We start from the raw sequence: 20,363 nt of genomic DNA, 5'->3' as shown, positions 1-20,363 counted from the left end.
GAAAGGAAACCGACCTAATGTTATAACGTTCCCGGGAAAAGACGAAAAAAAAACCTGATTGTTTACATCGGACACGATGGAGTATGATACGTGTTTCCTGTCGTTTTCATACAATGTACGATACACGTTGTGTGTGTCTAGTATTACACACGTACAGCACCGTGCTCAGGAACAGCGGTGCCCAATCACCAATGCACAAAATGTGATTTCTTACACATCCATAAAAGACAAACCCTTGCTGTTGGAATCACAACTAGCACGAACAGCCCGACTTTTTGGGGTCGCAAAAGTGGACCCCGAAAGTCATTCTCGCACCAATAACGCAAGAATACTACAAAAGCGCCCAGTTTTTAAAGGATAGTTGTGTGGATGTTTATATCCTACTTTTAAATGTTCTTTCCGATTAACATCATTTCGTTCAAAACGCGTTTTGTAGCCCAATTGGGCGTATTCAAGGACGCAGTGTCCCTTTTAGGTACACTTTTAAAGTTTAACAAATATAACATTGCGGGATAAGAAAAGTGTCATTTTACGGCACCCAAGCTAAGCCTTACCCTTTCATATCATTCTAGCAAACAATCACCGTTAATGTTGTACAAATGGTATCCATATCTCAAATGCTATCAAACTAAACCAAACCAGCAAAAAGAAACGAAAATACCAATCCACATATCCCATTGTAATGACAGTCAACATTCAGATGTGTAGAATAACTGAACATGGCTGACTTATAAAAAAGTTTATTAAGCCAAAAAAAAAATACTCGGTCTCTGGTCAGCGCGCGCGTCGATTTTAATCATGCGCGTCAACCTTTTTTTTTTTTAAATGAACACGGAAGTTACAACAGCGCCCTCTATTGCCGCGCCTCCTCAAATTTTTGTACCAAGGAGCACCAAGGAATGGGGAAATTGCACCAAGGCAAATGATAAAGGGCAACAAGGCAAATTATGGAGGACACCAATGTATAATGAGGACACCTTGTCTGTATAATACAAGCTTGAAAAAAAAAAAAAACCACCAAAAAACCAAAAAAAAACCGCGTCGCCGCATAAATTCCGGAACTTCGGTCTGACCAGAGACCGACTATTTTTTTTTTTTGGCCTTAGACAAACATATGCAAAAGTCCTGCATGTTTAGCACACGCTCTTTGCTATGTTTGTGTGATGATATCCAACTCCCATCATTGACATGGTAACTGCATATATTATTGTCAGCAGTCGTCATCATTGGTCTTACTGCTGCTTCCCTCCAAGCGTCCACACAGGTCGTGCCTTCGATGCTGCATGACGGGCATCTCAGTGCGGACTCTGCGCAGATAACTCAGGTCGATATCGGCCACGGCAACATCCAGGCCGTCATGGCAACAGGCGACAATGCAGCCCCACGGATCCACAATCTGCAAAATAGCACAATGGTTTACCAGGTTGACTTGCAAAGGCGGATCTAAGAAATAAAGGCTGCTATCATTTTGCACATTATTGTACCTAAAGGGAATGTACAACATTTTGTGCTGTTGCTACAATGTTCAGAAATAAATGGATTTGGAGGATTAGTATGTTATAGCAAATACTGTTAAACTGGCTTGTGCCACGTTTTGGGCTTGTAGATGCTGGATAAACCAAGAAAAAACAATCGTGTTATTGTAGTCTGGTTCCCTGACCCCACTTAAGATGAAACGAAGCAATTAATAGACTTTGAGGAATTGTAAGGTCAGAGAATCAGTCTAGCAGGCTTGTACCCGTTCACAGGTTTGTAATCAATTGCAAAGGAAATGCGGAATAACTAACTATGAAAAATTAGGAACACTTTTTGAAAAAAGCCAGTTTTCTCCAACAGTGTTCAGCCGACCAGCGTTGGGAAAATACCATTTTTCTTGAAAATGTCAGCACACAAGGAGCCACGATTTTACAGGATGCTTTAGACTGTCAGTCCCTAACAATCCAGTAAGGTATTTTGTGAAAATTTTATCATTTCATTTTGTGATGTTTGCAAATGTTGTATCTTCCCTTTAAGATGCTGTGAGTCTTTGATGTTACATACCATAGCCCGGCCATATGAAGCCCTCTTCTCATGATGTTTACCCGTTTGTGCGGCTGCAATTACATAACACTGGTTCTCTATGGCTCTGCTGCGTAGTAGCACCTGAAAGAGTTGTTACAAAGAGTGGTTAATTGTCATAAACAATGGGAATGTACCAGTGACGTTATTATCAGGAGGGTGTCAGGGGCACCCCCCCCCCCAACTTGAGGACTGTATCACCCTATCCCTAGTCCCCTACCCCCCCCCCCCCCAGCTCCCAAACTCCTGGAAAAAAACTTTTAACTACAACGAAACCCATTGAGTCCCCCTGAAACTCAGAAGCAAACATTTTTTGTACACAGATCTCCACATCAGGGCTGGCAACCGCTGTCTTGAATAGCCAATGACATCATAGCCAGCAAGGATGGAAGGGGGGTTCAGCAAAAGGGCAACATTTTTGTTTGTTTCTGTCTCAATAAATTACTGAAAACAGAAAACTCACAATTCTCAACTTTTTCCCAGTAACTTATGTATTCAGAGTTTTTTAAGGAGTTTCGTGTCCTATTTCTACCTCTGTAAGCGTTTTAAATGAGCATTATGTGGGCAAAAATGTTCACAGTTCCTACCGACTTCCATTTTGCAAGATTTGTTTCAGGGGTTTGTAACTCAAAATTTAACTTGTGGCAACTTCACTCTCATTTTGTTGGGATGGGTCATGAATTAAAGGAGCAGACATGAATACCTCCCAGTGTGCCATTCCTGTGAGCTGTGTGAATGCTGACGGGTAGGTGAGAATCTCTGCTCCTTGCTGGGTCAGGGCCGTGGACATTTCAGGAAACCGTACATCGTAACACTGACGACGCAAGACTGATTAAGGATTAAACAATCCCTTCAGCAGCTTGGTAATGTAGAGTTTAAGAAAGTATATTGCTGTCACAAAAAAATTGTAGGTGATTTTCCAGATCCAAAGGGCTTGCCTCTGGTACTCTTGAGTCATTGACTGAGTCATTGAAAGACTGACTGACTGGCTGGCTGACTCCCCGACTGACTGGGTCACTGAGTAAATGTCCAAAACAGTGTGGCCTTGAGGTTTTTTGTGGAGCGCTGTGGTCCAATGGTTACGGTGTTCGACTCACTTGCCGCGGTACGTGGGTTCGAACCCGGACAGGGAACATGGTGCTTGTGTTCTTGGGCAAGACACTTTACTACAATTGCCTCTCTCCACCCAGAAGTATAAATGGGTACCTGTGAAGGTAGAGACCAGAATGCGCTGATCTTGAGCTGCTGCAAAAACTGGTCTCATGGCCTGATGAACAGGGGTAATAATTGTGAAGCGCTTTGAGACCTTTGGTATAAAGCGCTATATAAGCACTATATATTATTATTATTATTATTATTATTATTAATTATTATTATTATTATTATAGAGACCTTTTGGTCCAGCTAGATGAGGCATGCCTAGTCTTGTCAAAGAGATTTTGACGCATTCTACTTTTGTGACAATAGTCTTGAGTTTTACATTCTTAATCTACTAGGCCCTTCAAAACACTCCAATATCTACCTTAACAACCCTAACCCTGCCAGATGCAACACAGTGCATCAGGTAGAAAAGAACTGGTGCCTTTTGGTGCATTCACCTACCAACACCGGTGCATGAATGGCCAGCTCTGAAACAATGAGAGCTAAGTCCCATTGAACAATGCCACAGTTGTATCCTGCTGCATGCGGTGATCACAGACTCTGAGGCAGTGTGGCTTTGAGCCTTTTCCCCTGATGCATCTTGCTACATTTGGCAGGCTTGTCACTTAGTCAAGTGTTGCATGCTGCTAGGTTTGGCAGGGTTGTAGCAAACATACCCTTTCAACCAGATGTTTGAAATAGGCTAAGTTTAAAACAATCCAAAACACAACGTTTTCGGGGATTTCAGGATCTAGTGCCCCTTTAAGAATATGGCCTATTCTTAGTACCACATTGACATCAGGTGATCACCACAAGGGTGATGAGCAGCCTGTCTTCCAAGGAATGCCAAGCTAATCCCTTTGAGAAGTAAATGATCACCATCCAGATCCAAATCACCCGTCTTTGCTGACTGAGGTTTGCATCCTCCAACGACTCCATATGCAGGGCTGCCAACTTTGAGTGCGAGCTGAGCTTGAGAATTTGGTGATGGAGCTTGATCAGAACGAATGCGAGCGCACAGTGCGAAACCCTGACTGTGTGGGGTTAGGGCCCCTGAAAGTTTTGGATTCTAGACGCTTTGTGGTGCGATCTGATCTGAGGTAATACTTTGACCAATTTTTTTGAGCAAAAGTGAACATTAAAACATCATTTTTGAGTTTGGAGTCAATTATTTCTTTCCTTTTTTAGCATGAGAAATACTGTGCGGGCGTGACAGCGTTAAAATTACCTGGAATGCTTGAGTCTCATCACGCTCAAAGTGTAAGCGTTGGCAGCCCTGCTTAAGTAGGGTATTGGCATATCTGTCTGACGGACAAATATTTACACTTAAAAAGCAAGGTCTTAATAAACTTAACAAGGATACAACCATTGGCGCTACTTTGCCCAGGGGAGTGTCCACAACTTTGCTCATGTGCTCGCCATGGAGAACATAACTGGACTCTTGTAGGTTCATGCGGCCTTCTATCTGCGCTTGGAACAGATGCGCTTTGCGATACACGGATGCAATTTCCCCCTCTGGATTGAGAAGAACGTGGGCGCAGTAGATTTTATCGCCGACTGGCTGTACTGGTCCCTGTGGGTAAGAAAGATAATGGCCAATTATTATTATAATTGGAAAACAACCAAAAAAAATTTAGGCTTGTCTTGGGAAGGGGATATAGATTGGGAGTAAAGGCGTTTGCACCAAGAATCTTCCTCAACCCCGAGAGAGAGCTCTCCTTGAAATTGTGCCACTGGCACACGAGATCACAACTTTTTGTCCAATATGCTACGCTGCTAATTGTTTACCCTGTAAAATATGCTCAAGTAACCCTATGAACTCCCCAGGCATTTTTGCTAGGATGCAGCCTCAATCCTGCAAAATCCTGCAAATGCCTCATGTAAAAGTTGCATACAGCCTCAATCCTGCAAAAGCCTCCGTTACTTCTTGAATATGGTCCTTGGAGGGATGACCACTGCCTCAATCCTGCAAAATCCTCCAGCAATCACTGCCAGTATGTTGAGGCACAGCCAGTGACAGTCTGGAGCAGTGCGGAAGATTTCAAGTATAATCTAGGCCTAAATTTATGCATGGCTGAGCATACACAACACAAGGTCCGGCTCAAGACCTTGACACATTAAATCCTCCGAAATAAGCCACACATTTTTGCCATATAGCCTCAATACTTCATTTTGCAAAGAGGATTTGGGAGGATTTGGGAAGGTTATAATTAGGCTTAATTAAAGGATCCCAGCTCAACTCCCAATCTTCCATTCCAGTCTTTAAATTCTTAAAACTTTGGAGAGTTTAAATTCAGCGTTCGGTTTGCCCTTTAACTGCCGTAATTTCGTAAGCGTACTCAGTGCAGTCCAAGGGTTTATGCGGGGAAAAATCACAAGCTTACTAGTTTTGGACTTGAACCTATAAAGCCTGTTTCTTACTAGTGAGTTTAGTCTAGTGAACCCACAACCACCTGCTCACAAGCTTAATAGGCATATTGCGTCACGTTACGGTCAGTGCAACAAGGTAACTCCATTCTGCAACAAAGTCGTATCTCGCGCGAATACACTCCGTGCAACAACATCGTATCTCGACGTCCATTAACCATGTGTGTAGTATCTGGCTTATTTTAAGTGAGATATGATCTTTTGACATTCTGAAACTCGGGTTTCACGTACGGACAATTTGGGGAGATACGACATTGTTGCACGGACAATGCAAATGATCCTATATGAACGAGAGTCTTGTTGAAACTGGCAGTGTACGCACCATTTCATGGACCCCACCCAGTGATATCCACACACCGTACTGTCTGCACAGCTCAGCGTAGCCAGTCACCATTTTGCCGTTGAGTGGCTCAGCCATGCTGGCTGACTTCTCTGCCGAAGAGGCGATATAGTCCACACCCTCGGGCAAGAACACCATCTACACAGTCAACAGACAAATGCACGTATTAATATTACACTTTACCACTATACTTACGAGCCTTGATATGACTTTATAGACAAATTTGAAAATAGTATCCAAGCCAGGATTTCAGTTTTAAGTCATTGTTGGACAGAGGACCTTTTTTTTCAAAATTTCTTCTACAAAAGAGAGCGAGGCCTTTTTCTCAGCAGACATTAATGTATTTCAGTGCTGTCCATGATCTTGTGTAGTGTATGGAATATCCGCTTGCAGACAAGCGTCTATGATATCCTCGCAGATTAGGCGAATAATTATGCGAAACAACACCGTGTCTTAATTGACCTCGAGATTCTGACCATTTTGCGGGTGCCTTCTATCGGGTCTTCCGTAACTAACCCGTTATTGTATTGCGAAAGCTTGGCAGCCAAATTGACCAATCAACAGCTAATGTCACATTTCTGATGAAAATGACTTCACAACTTCAAAAGTCGACTCTGTGCGGCTGACGAGCGAGGTTTTAGTAAAATTTGCATGCTTAGATATATCAGACGTTGGATACAGAGACAGGGCTCCGTTGGACAATGGGTGATACTCAGACTAGATCTTGTGAGGAAAATAATTACCTGCTCGGATGGGACTCGAACCCAGGACCTTCTCACTACTTGTGGTTAAGATGTCTGGACCACAACAGCATTGAGTTTTTCAAAGTTTGAACAAGCTGACATGTATGCCAGTGGATTAGGTTTTCAGTTCCCTCCTTGATTTCATGGGTTTCCCCGGAAAAATCATTCCAGAGTTTTCTTTCCACCTCTAAAACTGAACACTTGTTCAACTTCTTCCATTCTTCTAGATCTCAGTGGCTATAGTTATGGCAGCCGTAACGCAATTTTTAAGTGCTATCATTATGGAAGCGTCTGGTTCTCTGACCCGATAGTATTCAACATCAGGATCTTTGGCTGTTGGAATCAGACTATCTTTCAACCGAATGGTTCTCAGACTTTTTTTCCTTTTTAAAAAAAAATCATCTTTCAACCGAATGGTTCTCAGACTTTTTTTCCTTTTTAAAAAAAATCCTCCAAACGCCAAGGACTACGAAGAAGAAAACAATAATACTTAAATTAAAAAATAAAAATGTTGACTTTCAAACCCCGATCCCCGGCAAAGTAGTCCAATGTGTAACCAATTGAGCTGATGTGTCGAAGCATTCTGGTTGGTCGGGTAGTTATAAATGTGATGTACCGGTAGGTTCACAATGGTGATTTTACACTGCCGCAACAATAGCCACTACGTTTCTAGGGATCTTCAGGCTTGCACAGTGCCAGAGTTGTAATTCGCGAGTCAATGAATCGACTCTAGTCCGACTCAAGTCACAATTTTTGGTGACTCAACTCGAGTCCCTAAGGGCAAATGACTCGACTCGAGTCACTGCGAGCAAATGACTCGACTCGACTCGAGTCCCTCATCAGAATTACTCGACTCGACTCGAGGAAGGCTAATAAGACTCGATTTACAAAAATAAAAGCAAAACTTTGCAAAAAAATATTTGCAATGACTTACGCCGGTGCTGGTTTTTGTTTATGTCACATTACAATGTTCACGAATAATAAATATACATACGTGGTTATGATCAGTGTCCCCATTAGTGGAATGGCAATCAGCTGGCACCCCCTTTTTATTTTCATTAAGAGTCAAATGTGGTGTCACCACAAGCCCGAATGTAAAATTGAAAAAGGCAAAAATGACTTTCTCTCTTGTGTTTATTTATTGTATAGTGTTTAAATATTTGTGACTCGAATTAACTCGAGCTAAATACATGACTCAACTACACTACACACTGTGACTCGACTTGACTTGACTCGACCTTCCTGACCTAATGGCTCTACTCGAGTCACTTCTTTAAAATGACTCAACTCGACTTGAGTCACAAAAATCAGTGACTCGTTACAAGTCTGCAGGTGCATTTTTTTGAGGATCCCTTGATTTTGTTTCCAGAAAGACGATTACATTGTATAATCACCTTAGCACCCATCTTGGCAGCTCGCTGAACCAGGTAGGAACCAGCTCGGAAATTGGCATCTTTGTCTTCCGTAGCCGTCATCTGGCACACGGCTGCCAGGTTGACATCCTCCCGAAAGCCCTTCTCAACCTCTTCCATTGTGAATAGCGCCCTCGCCTGTCGGTGCTGGCAGATGATGGAGTTTGGACGAGGACCTTTGACGATGAAGTTTGGACGAACAGATGAACACAAGGTTTTGCAGAGGACGTGGTGTAGAGACTTGAGCAGCATAGCAGTTTACAACGAAGACGATTATTTTGACTGTGCAAATATTTTGGAAGCATCATCATATTATTACTTGGATGAAACTGGAAGAAAAAGGGCAGAGAGAATGTTAATAATGACAACACATGTAGAACATTGAGAAATGAAAGAGAAGATTATTTTAAATAGACCAACAAGGGTATACATGTACCCCGATAGTAGGCTTCAGGATCCTTTTAGCAGTTTAAGGTCTTCAATGTTAAAAGTAATTCCTTAAAGATTTATAAAACCTCAAATAATCTAAACATTAAAAAACGCTCTCCAGAGGGTGTGCCGGAGGGGGGGCAGGGGGATTCCGCACCCCCTGGATCCACAACTGATAATTAGTATGAGATCGTGTACATACACCATACATGAAAGAAAAACCAAATACAAAGGTGTACGGGCTACCTCCATGCTACAACCACAACATATAGCATAGCATCGTGTGTAGCCCCATTAACCCTAATTCCCTAGGCCTTTTTGCTAGGATGTAGCCTCAAACCTGCAAAATCCTCCAATTGGCCTCATGGAAAAATAGCATATAGCCTCAATCCTGCAAATTCCTCCATTACTTCTTGAATATGGTCCGTGGAGAGGTGACCACTGCCTGAATCCTGCAAAATCCTCCGACTATGACTGTCAATAGGCCGAGGCAGAGGCAGTGACATCCTGGAGCAGTACAGAGGATTTCAAGTATAATCAAGGACTAAATTTATGCACGGCTGAGCATAAACAACACAAGGTCCGGCCCAAGACCTTGACACAGTGCGTACTCCGAAATCAGCAACGCACTTTTGCCACGTAACCTCAATCCTGTAAATTCCTCCAATTTGCAAAAAGGATTTTGCAGGATTTGGGATGGTAATGGAAACGCACTGGAGTGGAGTAAACCCGGGCTACATCATGTGTATTATCGTATCGTGTACATACAAGATAACTAGCGTACCCGTACCCAACGCAGTTATCGTCATGATTGTGTATGTGCACGATAATATCTCGTCAGGTGTACGTACAACATAAGGGGCCAAATGGTGCAGCAGGCACATGTACCGTATACGGATATGTGGCTCGTCATCACTGGTTACAGTATATCACCATTTTGTGTTGTTATTTCACCAAACTCACATAAGTAAATAACATTTTGATGACTGGGAGTGTTGTTGGTTGTGGAATGTCGAATATGCACAACAGAACAGTATGCCAGATTGAATGTCGGTCACTTCGGCACCTAGCCAACTCGGCACCTGCCAACTCAGCACCTTGCCAACTCGGCACCTTGTCAACTGGGCACCTAGACGGCACCTAGCCAACTCAGCACCTAGTCAACTCGGCACCCAAATTCTGCCTCCTTCTCCCGACTTCCAACTCGGCACCTGACCAACTCGGCACCTGACCTCCCCAAACCATGGTCTGTCCCCAAATAATCAGTTATTTGTCCCACTTTTCTTTGGAAATGCCCCAGAAATCGTTACTCTCTGGTCTTAAGTAAGTGGGTTTTTGTTGGGGGGGGGGGGGTGGGGTACAAAATAAAAACTTGCTTTTGTCCTGTGCGCACGAGGTCAAAGGAAATCAGCAGGGCTCCTCTCACATGAGTGCCAAAAAATAACGGTTTAGCGCGGGGTACCATCCTCCAAATTGTGGGCCGAATCGTAGTGCTGCATCGCGCCAGGCTTCACCGTGCATGATGGGTGGCAATCACGGGCTACGCCAGCACAAAAGATTTCCACGTTGACCAGCGGAGATTGTGCGTACAAGCCCGGTCTGCCCCACGCGAAAACATTAGATAACGAAGGCAACATTTTTGATTCTCGATATTATTATTTAATTAGCCGGTTTGCGAAATAAAGCAATTGTGAAGGTGCCGAGTTAGCCAAGTGCCGACTCGGCTAGGTGCCGAGTTGGTGTTTGTACAGGTGCTGAGTTGGCAAGGTGCCGAGTTGGTAGGTGCCGAATTGGCAAGGTGCCGAAGTGACCAGATGGGCCCCCTATCATTTGCCTATCCCTAGGCCTACCATTTGCCTATCGCCAGAATACATAGGCCTAGGCTATGGTCATGATGCCGGTTAGCCCCATAAATGTGGCCAATTTACTGGACTACCTCCGTAAATAAAGGCCACACTTCCACCATGTACAAAAACATGTCGAACTTTGTCAAATTTTGATTTTCACATTTAGGCTTAGTTTGTAGATTATTTTTGCTTTAGAAGCATACTCACCCTATAGGCTAATCAGAAAGTGCTGCCTTTTTCAGATGTTTATTTTTCGTGAAATTTTCAGATTCGTTTGCACACGTTTGCGTATCAAAATTTCAACATGAAATTTCACGAAAATTATGCATCACATTGAGTTTTGGCTGGTAACCTGCTTTTTTAAGCCAGCCTTTTTTGTGCTAAGCAAATTGTTGTGCTTAGCAGTGCCGTGAAATTGGCCCCTGATTTTACTAACAAAAAATAACATGACTAAGGCCAAAAAAAAAAAGTCTCCGGTTTCTGGTATGCGCGCGCGTCGCCGTAGCCATGCGCGTCGGCAAAATGAAAAAGTTTTTTTTTCAATGCAAGATGATGTCTCAAAACCGCCAAACTCACTGGTTTGACTGGAATCCTGCTGCTGCACAATTTTAACGTGTTTTTAGATGGGGGTTATGATCGAGAATAAGCTTTATGTGGCCTCTCTGGACTCCCATATATTTGCACAAAGTTTAGTCGGACACCATTTAATATTTGCAGTCATCAGCCGACATTTGAAGCAAAAAAGTCAGGTAAAAAAAAAAAAAAAGCCGCGTCGCCGCACCACTTTTTTGGCAAGCTCCATACCAGAAACCGGAGACTTTTTTTTTTTGGCCTAAGGCAGCAATGTTTTTTTGTGCTTAAGCAAATGTTATGCTTAACATGCTTAAGGCTAAGCAGCTCTATGAAATTGGCCCCTGGCATGGCAGTCTCTACTGTATCGTGTACGTACATGTACATGACGTACCTAACGTACGTACACATTAAGAACACTGAAGAAACAATTCACGATTTTGTATCCAGCTGTCAGCGCAGGGAAGGCCGGCTACTGCTGCCAACAGTCATGACAGTGACATGTCTGCGAAGCATTTACCGCCTTCTTCATTTGCTGCTCCCCTTGTCATATGGATTAAAGGTTTGATTAACCTCGTTTTCCAGGCGTTAAAGCAGTACGATACCATCACTGATCTTTGTATATATTATTTACCATTGGCTTGTAACCCGTAACATCGTCTGGGGATGAGACTGATTTCTACTTAGTAATCAAGCACGAACAACCAAACATTCTCGCGAGATCAAAACGAGGCTGTGTCGTTCACTAGGGACGCCACTTTGAATCCAAGGGCCCGTAATTTACCTTTTCTAAATCGATTTACAATGCCTAAAACATGAAGAAGATTTTTAAAAGCAGTAAGGCGAAGGGAAAAAGTTCCGCTCCAGAGCCAGTCAGTAATGCAGCGTTCGATCCTCCAGGTTATTCGCTGAAGGAGAAGGATTTACCGAAGCTGCACAAGTCGGCCTGGGGCGGCGAGTTGGTGAAAGTGCAGCAACTCAGCAAGAAGGGAGATGTCAATCAACTTGATAAGGGGAACAGGTAAATGAGGGGCATTTGAAAACATATGTTAAGTAGGCCCTGCATAATCGCAACAAGGAAGGAATGTTGCATCCTGACGCCACTTTTTTCATCATCAGTGATCATACATCATGTACAACTACATGTATGTTTAAATATCTCAGTGAGTGAGTGAGTGAAGTTCAGTCATTCTCATTGGCTTGCAAAAATGCATTGCATTCTCAATTTTGCACTTGACTCTCCATTAACTTTGTACACAACCAAAGAAGTAGCATCTGGATACTACATTTTTTTCCTGCAACAATAATTTATTCTAATTTTAAGTTTGACAATCAGTGACAATATAACAATTATTTTAGTTTTACAAATTCTTTATTCTAGACTCGTTTCCAAGATGTGTCAAGTGACACATTTTTGGAAATTTGCCCAATTACAATGCAACTACTGTTGCATTGTAATTGGGCAAATCCTCAGATCATGCAGATGGGTGCGTGCAAGCGTCAGCGTAGAAACAATGCACATGCAAGCGCGGTTGTTATTATTTGTCAGTTCAGTACGTCACATTGCGTAGCTGCAATCAGCCGAATGAGAATGCGTTGTGGACGCTGATTTCGTGCGCAATTCAAAACATGACTCGGTAACTTTTGAATTGAAACCGAGATTCTAGAATATTAGTGTTTTCTCGGAATATACAGCATTCACTGAGCTAGAAGTCCATCAGGTTTAGCTGGTAAGCACCCATCTTATTCTTTAGATTTTGAGCACTTTTGTCACTTCAAATGATTTTAAACCGATTCCCTTTTTTCCCCTTCATTCTAGAACCGCCCTTCATTTGGCGTGTTCTCAAGGCCACAAAGAGATTGCGGCATTCCTAGTGTCAAACAAAGCCAAGCTGAACCTGTGTGACAATGACCAGCGGTCGCCTCTCATGAAGGTAATTGTGGACATCATGCAAGCACATACATGTACGCCTACATGTAGTCTGAAAATGTGGGACTCTCAATATTGTTACTGTGTATGACTATGAGAGTCCCAAAACTTAAGGTAACCAACATCCCTTTAGTTCTGCATCAGTCAACTGTCAAAAGAAACGTATGGTGCCGGTGTATTTCTGCACATCTCTCCATAATCTGCCACCAGACCACTGAAGGGTCAATCTTTTTAAACAGTTAAACATGTACATGTACCAGTCTAGTCTTAGGCTTCAAATTGAAATTACTTGGCTCCACTCACAGGTGCAAAATATCAAAGAAAAGTCTCCTTTAAAAGTGCTGTCCTTTTCAAGAAAAATGGAATTTTTGTATCAATTTCCAATGATGGTCGGCCGACCATCGTTGGAAAAACTGATTTTTTTTTTGTGGTCTTCTTCAAATAATGCCCCCATTTACCAAATTTAGCTAGTCCACATTTTGTTTGCAATTGGTAACACATCCGTGAACGGGTGCAAGTCTGGTTCCCTGACCTGACAATTCATCTGAAGTAGGGTCAGGAAACCAGACTACAAGAACAGCAGTTGCTTTCTCGATTTTCCAGCATCTATGAAAACTTTTTTCATAGTTCATTAAAATACTAATCCCCAATCCATCCATTTCTGAAAATTATAGCTATGTGTATTAAATACCCTTTAAACATCTGTTATTTCCCCCCAAGTGGCCTGCAGTGTGGGCCCCATTGATTTTCATTTTTTTTATATGTCTCCTTTTTCCTACATTTTAAAGGGAATGTACATCATTGGCTTTTGCTGTCATTTTCAGAAATGAACTATTTGAGGGGTTAGTATAATAGATCAAATATTGTTACACTGACAGCATTTGCAGATTTGTGTTCGAAAATGCTGGAAAAACCAAGAAAAATAAAACTGTTCAAGTAGTCTGGTTCCCTGACTCCACTAAATATAAAATGGATCAATTTACAGATGCCGGAAAATTGTAAGGTAAGGGTACCAGTCTAGCTGGCCTGCACCCGTCCATGAACATGTAACCAATAGCAAACAAAATTTGGACTGAATTAATGGTAAATTTGGAGCAGTAGTTGAAAAATAGTTAGGTTTTTCCAATGGTGGTCGGCCGATCACCGCTGGAAATTTTTTACAAAAATACCGTTTTCTTAAAAATGACTTCACACCAGGTGCCATAATTTTACAGGATGCTTTAGACTGTCATTTACCAACATCCTATTAGGGTATTTCGTAAAAACTTGGTAGTTTTATTTTTCGATGTTTGTATATTCCCTTTAACATCACTTCATTATTTCTTTATTATATATTGCTATAGACAATTTCTTTTGATCAAGTTGCAGTGTTATTACATTTTTAATGATGTTGACATGACAAATGTAGCTGAACGGAATAGCTGGTACTCTGAAACGTGGTTATTTTTGTAAACACTACCCACAAAATAATATCAACATAACCAGTAATGAAATAACCAATAATAGGCATCATGTCTATTCTCTTAAAGGCTGCCCAAGGCAACCACGTGGCTTGCGTTGAGACCCTTCTGAGGAGCAGTGCAGACCCTAACCTAGTGGATAAGGATGGCAACACTGCGTTACACGTTGGCGCTCATGGGGGCTTTGTGGATGTCGTCCTGCTCTTGTTGAAGGGCGGCGCTATGGTCAACGCCCCAAACAAGGTCAGACAGTAGTTTTCATGAAGTTGTTGAAAGGTTTGTCAGCTGGTAAGAGTCTCTGGTTTATATCCGCATGTATTTGCTAAAACTTTAAGTAAGATTTGAGGCTTTGCATGGTGGAGATACTAAATAATGAAAGGTTTGCGGAAACACCACGTGCGAATAATTTCTCAACTAAGAGAATGGTTCTGAAAAGAACCAGAGGTATAAACTCGACGTTCCGGTCAGTATGCTGACTGGAACGTCGAGTTTATACCTCTGGTTCTTTTCAGAACCATTCTCTTAGTTGAGAAATTATTCGCACATGGTGTTTCCGCAAACCTTTCATTATTTGCTAAAAGTTTGTTCGATAAGATTTGAAGGTTTGCATGGTGATGACAGCAATGAGATTAAGTCTACAGTTGCACCATGTAAGAAATCCCTTTTGTGCATTTGTGAGGTTTTGAAAAGAACCGTGAAACTAAAGCCCTTTTCACACTAGACAAATCTCGGGGTTGACGCAGGGTTGAAAACATGCATCGTTTCACACTTGAAGAATTTCAACCCTGCGTCAACCCCGAGATTGATTTCGCCCAGGGTCGACCTCAACCCTGCTCAAGACCAGGGTTGAGATTTTCAACCCGGGTTGAAATTCTTGCCAGGGTTCAAAACAGTAGTAACTGAGTATGATAAGCTTGATTTGCATGAAACAAGTGTGAAACAATGCGGGATTGAACGCGGGGTTGAAAAATTAAAAAGTCAACCTGGGGCGGCACTGGGTTCGCCCAGGGTCGAGTTCAACCCAGGTTGATAGGCTCTAGTGTGAAAAGGGTTTATGGGTACGTTCAGACGGAGGGAAGTTTTGGATAGAGCTCTTTTCCAATTAATGAACTCAACAGGGGTTCGGTGGAGCTAGTGATAAAATCTAAATATGCTTACGTTCATACAATGATGGTTAACTCGGACCGGATGCGCCAGAATTGAGCTAGGTCTGTTGCGTCCAAATGACAAATAACGATGGAGCCAGGTCATAAAATGAAGCCCTGCTGAGCTGAAAGTGGAGCTAGCCCCACAAATTTTGGGGGCTCGAATTGGGCTGGATAGCTCCAGAGCTAGCTTCAGAGGTGGAGTTAAGATGCGTCCAAACCACAACTATTTTGGGTCGAGCTAGCTAGCTCTGGAGCTATATCCGGAGCTTGGCTAAGCATAAACAACACAAGGTGTAACTTAAGACCTGACACAATGCATCCTGCAAAATCAATTGGAAATAACATATGGCCTCCATTCTCCGAAAACTTCCAATACTGCCTGGTGGATTTTGGAGGATTGAGCAGGGTTAGGGTTAAGAGCAAAAGCTCCCAAAATATTTGTTTCCAAATTTTTCTTTTCGTAAGTTTTAGATTATTTAATAGTTCACAATGCATGTTTGACTGTCTATCCTGGTTTCTTCAATGCAATATTCACTTTTGATCTATATAACCCTGATTGCTGAGCTGTACGTCTTTTAAACATAAATCGGCTAACAGTGCCACTGTAGTGTCTGTTATTTTTACTTAGTATTTGATTTACTCTGTAGAGGGGGAGTACACCGTTGCACTTGTGCACTGAGGCTAAACAGGATGTCATGGCAGAGGTGCTGTTGGACAACGACGCTGACGTCAACGCAACGGATAACGACAACAGGTAAAACACACATAGTCTGCGAAGGAACTGTATGCACATGAGTCAAGGTATTCCGCAAACTGTTAGTGGAGCAAAATAAATGTTTACCGACAGGATTTAATCATTTTTAGAGAACTGTACCTCCAATTTTTCTTTATAAAATTGTTGCACACAACATGTGCAAGATAGCAAACCTAAAATTCCTATGGCTTGATCACAAGAAAGATTATCATAGAAAAATTCAAAGTGGATTTGTGTCTGCCTCCTCTTTGATGATTAAAGTTGCTTAACACTACCAGTCCACCACCAATCCAGTTTGTCATTTGCCTCTGAATTACTCATTCAATCACCTACATAGGAACTCAGCGATGATAAGGAAGACAAGAAATATATCTCTTCACCTTCTTTGTTTTGGTTTTGCAGGACTGCTCTGATGCTGGCCTGTCAGTCAGACCAAATTGGCCTGGTCAAGTTACTGCTGGAACGCAAGGCAGACACAGAGATCAAGGACAGCAAGGGATGGACGGCCAACGACCAGGCTATCATGGCAGGATTCCATGGGTAAGATTGAAGGGAGCGGTCTCAGAACACGGAATGCTTGGAATATGCCACTTGGTGATCCCAACTGTTCTAATTGGGAACTAACAAAGTCTTGCTGCACGTGCAAGTACAGTAAAATCTGCTTTAAGCCAGTACTGATCATCTGGTAAGTATTTATTGCCAGTATACTTGGCATGAAACTTCTGAGACTCAGAGCAATTGTAAACCCCCCCCCCCCCTTGCCAGCCTGTGGGCTCCGTGATCAAGTACTCCTTCAACGGCCAGAAAAGGAGAGTTAGGGGAGACCTATAGACAAGTTCCCGGTCCATCAACTGCGTATTTCCAAAGTTATTTGGGGCGGGGATTAGTGTGGGAGACCAGAAATTTGAACGTATTCATGTGCCGAAGACGCCTGACGCTCACGCGAAGACGCTGTGGCTAATTATTTGCACATTCAGGAAGTCGTGCGTACTTCGCACCCAAACCAGTACAATACAGTACGCTCATGCTGTGTGTCCTGCTCTCAAAAGTGGTAAAAAGGTGCCCTCTTTTGTTGGCGCACAGAGCCCATTGAATGTTATTCCTCAGTTATGATGGTACCCATTTATATACCTGGATGAAGATTTACCAGATACGGACACAATATATGACCAGCAGTTGAAGTTGAACATCTGACCCTCTGATCGTGAGTGAGGTTTCGCTTAAACGTGAAGATTAAAGCCCCATAGTTTAACATTCATCTCCATCAGTGCCATGCAAAAGATGTGTAAGCCTTTTTATGTTCGGAAAGACTGCTATTTGCATTTTTGAAAAGGTGCTGTGTGTGCTTTTGATAAAGCATCCTTTGTGCAGTTGTGCCCTCGGCATTGTTGTGGTGGAGACACTTGTGATGATCATAAGTCTTTATGTCATCATGGCTAGCTTTGCGAATGAAGATTTATGAAGGTTGTCCACATCGAATGCAGGCACGCTGATGGCTTAGGAGACCTATCCAGAGAGACAAATCCTACTGCAGCGACTGAAAGATTGGTCATTGGGCTTGGTCTGGGTGTTCTTTTGGCGGTCTCTCTTTTCCCCAGCAATTTTCCTTCTGTTAAGTCCCAAGTCATCTCACACAAGTGTGTATTTGCCTGTAATTGGGGACCCCCCTATTGTCCCTCTTTTGTTTGTACCCCAACTTTTTAGGAAGACCTCCCATATGTTTTGTACACGATCTAAATTGGGGACCTTCGGGAATTGGGGACCCTATTGTCCTCTATTATTCAACGTCTCCTATTGAATGCAGAGACAAACTCGCAAGCTACATGTACATTTTTCAAAATGATGTATGACAAAAGCATACCTAGTTATTGGTCAACCTCTGTTCCTTTGCGATGCACTCGTGATCCATCACAAATACCTCAAATATAAATCTGGCATTTAGCACTCTCAATCAATGCTTTTGTCAAATAATTTCTTTAATATACTTCTTTGAGAACACTGACTTAAATGTGATGCGATCAAGCTAAATGAGTCGTTTGTCGACCCTGGTCAATTTTTCTTTTTACAGATTTGAAAAGAGCACAAACTCAGCATAACTGCTGTGAAAACCGCATGCTGGTTCAATTTTTAGTTCAAAAATTATGGAAGTCGGAACACCAAGAGATGTGATGAAGTGATTTGATGAAGTGGCCCTATCTTGGCCTGAATCTCCAAATGAAAGTTCCCGACAAACGACTCATTTAGCTTGATCGCATCACATATGAACAATCTGAAGCCAACATTGGATAACATTTATGTGTTTGCTTTACCTGTGTAGGTGTTCCCATCTGATCGATGAAGCTAACTCCAGTCGGCGTCCCAGGTCCGCGGTGGGCCGGCCAGGGTCCAGCATGTTTGGCTCTACTGGAGGCTCGGAGGGGGTGGGGCTTGGCTTCAGCCTTGGGGGAGGCAGTGCTAGGGATGAATACGGTAAACAGCTGTCATTAGATGGGTAGAGATGAGCAGCTGTTGACTGCTGTGCTGTGGCACATTGCATTCTTTTTTATCACCTGAGGAGAGCACCATAAGGTAGCAGTCCGTTAAATAGACTTCTATGGACCTCAGTGATAATTACGCGCACTTCCAAAATACTTCAAAGGTGTTCGGGACACACATCAAATTAAAACTTATTCCGTCATCTTTCATTTTCTGTTTAATTATTTTGGGGTTAACCAATAGCATTTCAGAGAAAAGTCTATCCGAAAATGATCGCTCTAAAAGAAGTCTTGAAGCCCATCGCCATTTTGAAAAATGATGCCTACGCTGCATTGCAAAAATGGGCAATTTTAGGGCCTAATTTCATCTGAATGTTACAAAAATTAGTTATGCATAGGCTCACACCATACACGCGCCAACCAGAATGCACACAGGGTGTGTCTGGTCCACTGGGCCCACCCACAGTGGTAAAAAGTGCACCCTCTCCTTGGTGCTTGGTTGGTTCTTCTCCTAAATACTCCGCGTGGGAGTTTATGTAGGAGGCCAGAAACACCGGGGCAAGCCCCTTCTCTTAGCGATAAGTGTCACTGTGTTCTTTTACGTGCATTTCAGCGGTCAAATTTTTTTTTTTTTTAAATCGTGTCTTGGGTTGTGGTGAAAGTAGGGTAGCAAATATCCCAACATATGTGATAGTTTATTTGACTTTTTGCAATCGACAGCAAAAATCTCTCTAATTGATCGTTTTGTTTTATTTATCACTAGATGATGATGAAGATGAAATTTCTGCTGGAAAGTAAGTTTGTTAATTATTATTATTATCGTTTTAATGCACAATGTATTCTGACATTAATTAATTTACGCTAAAACTTGATATACACGTACAGTGTTACGCAACAGCTAAACAGAATGGCTGCATTAGATCTCATGCAATAAAGTTATTGGTTTCTTTGTTTCATTTGAAGGGATTCGTTTGAGGAAGATTCTTGGGGTGCCTCCGCTTCTGAAGTGGATGAACCTGTCAAACCGAAACCCAAGGTAAGCACAGAATTTCCATACTTATACAATCATGCAAAATACTTGAATATATTATACAAATAATGAATGTTTATGAGTGCAATGGTAAGAATAATTTCATGAGGTGACAGATGGAATATTCCATTCCATGAGGCACAGCTGAGCGAATGGACCATTCCATCTGTCACTGAATGAAATTTATTCATTCCATTGCATGACCGTAAAACATTCATGATTTGTTTTATACAATGCCGCGCCACCAAAAGTGTACCGTGCAATGGAACTTCCATTTTCAGTTGAATGGAACTTTTATTTTTGTGGTGCGGCCAGGTCGTGGGTTGGGATGAATAATTAAATAACATGTGATCAACGACTCACCAATCAGATGACAGGAATTTATTCAGGGGTTGTGTAAAATTGAAATATTGATTCTCCAGTTTCAACTAGGAACAGTGGTAAATTATGATGCTGTAGCTTCTTTTTACTCTGTTGGTTTCAGTGCATTTGCGTTGCATTCATACATTTTTGTACTTTAACGTGCCTGTGAACCATTAGCAGTAACATCAGCAGTGCTACACACCTGTGAAATAGCAGTCACAGGTCACTCAGAGAGCAC

At 42.3% G+C, this 20,363-nt stretch overlaps 2 protein-coding genes across 7 annotated transcripts in view; one reads left to right on the top strand and one right to left on the bottom strand.

The window, feature by feature from the left end:
- Nucleotides 1-1,070: 1,070 nt before the first annotated feature.
- On the bottom strand, nucleotides 1,071-11,538 carry LOC119737772 (deaminated glutathione amidase-like). 6 transcript variants are annotated; one of them, XM_038212363.1, is made up of 7 exons: nucleotides 11,346-11,538; nucleotides 8,103-8,449; nucleotides 5,948-6,103; nucleotides 4,562-4,771; nucleotides 2,762-2,872; nucleotides 2,041-2,142; nucleotides 1,071-1,396 (listed from the first exon to the last, which is right to left on the bottom strand). In XM_038212363.1, the coding sequence occupies exons 2-7, from the start codon at nucleotides 8,370-8,372 to the stop codon at nucleotides 1,211-1,213; spliced, it is 1,035 nt and encodes a 344-aa protein (XP_038068291.1). In that variant the 5' UTR covers nucleotides 8,373-8,449; nucleotides 11,346-11,538; the 3' UTR covers nucleotides 1,071-1,210. The 6 variants fall into 6 exon arrangements, with proteins under 6 accessions (XP_038068291.1, XP_038068293.1, XP_038068292.1 ...); XM_038212365.1 differs by having other exon boundaries at nucleotides 11,361-11,538; XM_038212364.1 differs by having other exon boundaries at nucleotides 11,374-11,538.
- Nucleotides 11,539-11,655: 117 nt separating this feature from the next.
- LOC119737771 (ankyrin repeat domain-containing protein 26-like) overlaps nucleotides 11,656-20,363 on the top strand; it is a 72,782-nt gene continuing 64,074 nt past the window's right edge. Inside the window, exons 1-8 of the mRNA XM_038212362.1 lie at nucleotides 11,656-11,987; nucleotides 12,786-12,900; nucleotides 14,426-14,599; nucleotides 16,152-16,258; nucleotides 16,661-16,798; nucleotides 18,576-18,727; nucleotides 19,496-19,526; nucleotides 19,696-19,768. Of these exons, the coding sequence (XP_038068290.1) occupies nucleotides 11,782-11,987; nucleotides 12,786-12,900; nucleotides 14,426-14,599; nucleotides 16,152-16,258; nucleotides 16,661-16,798; nucleotides 18,576-18,727; nucleotides 19,496-19,526; nucleotides 19,696-19,768 (996 nt within the window). The 5' untranslated portion in view covers nucleotides 11,656-11,781. The remainder of the gene's footprint in view (nucleotides 11,988-12,785; nucleotides 12,901-14,425; nucleotides 14,600-16,151; nucleotides 16,259-16,660; nucleotides 16,799-18,575; nucleotides 18,728-19,495; nucleotides 19,527-19,695; nucleotides 19,769-20,363) is intronic.

Source organism: Patiria miniata, unplaced genomic scaffold (assembly GCF_015706575.1).
Source record: "Patiria miniata isolate m_02_andy unplaced genomic scaffold, ASM1570657v1 HiC_scaffold_3, whole genome shotgun sequence".
NCBI classification, from domain to species: domain Eukaryota; kingdom Metazoa; phylum Echinodermata; class Asteroidea; order Valvatida; family Asterinidae; genus Patiria; species Patiria miniata.
The sequence above is the reverse complement of the archived record's forward strand: the minus strand, read 5'-3'. Positions and strand labels throughout refer to the sequence as shown.

Bases quoted from the DNA above. Each gene is read 5' to 3' on its own strand.
- LOC119737772 (XM_038212363.1), bottom strand. From the start codon at position 8,372: ATGCTGCTCAAGTCTCTACACCACGTCCTCTGCAAAACCTTGTGTTCA. The intron at 2,143-2,761 runs GTATTCATGTCT...CAACTCTTTCAG, and splicing joins CAGGAATGGCACACTGGGAG to GTGCTACTACGCAGCAGAGC. The intron at 1,397-2,040 runs GTATGTAACATC...GCTATTTTGCAG, and splicing joins CTTCATATGGCCGGGCTATG to ATTGTGGATCCGTGGGGCTG.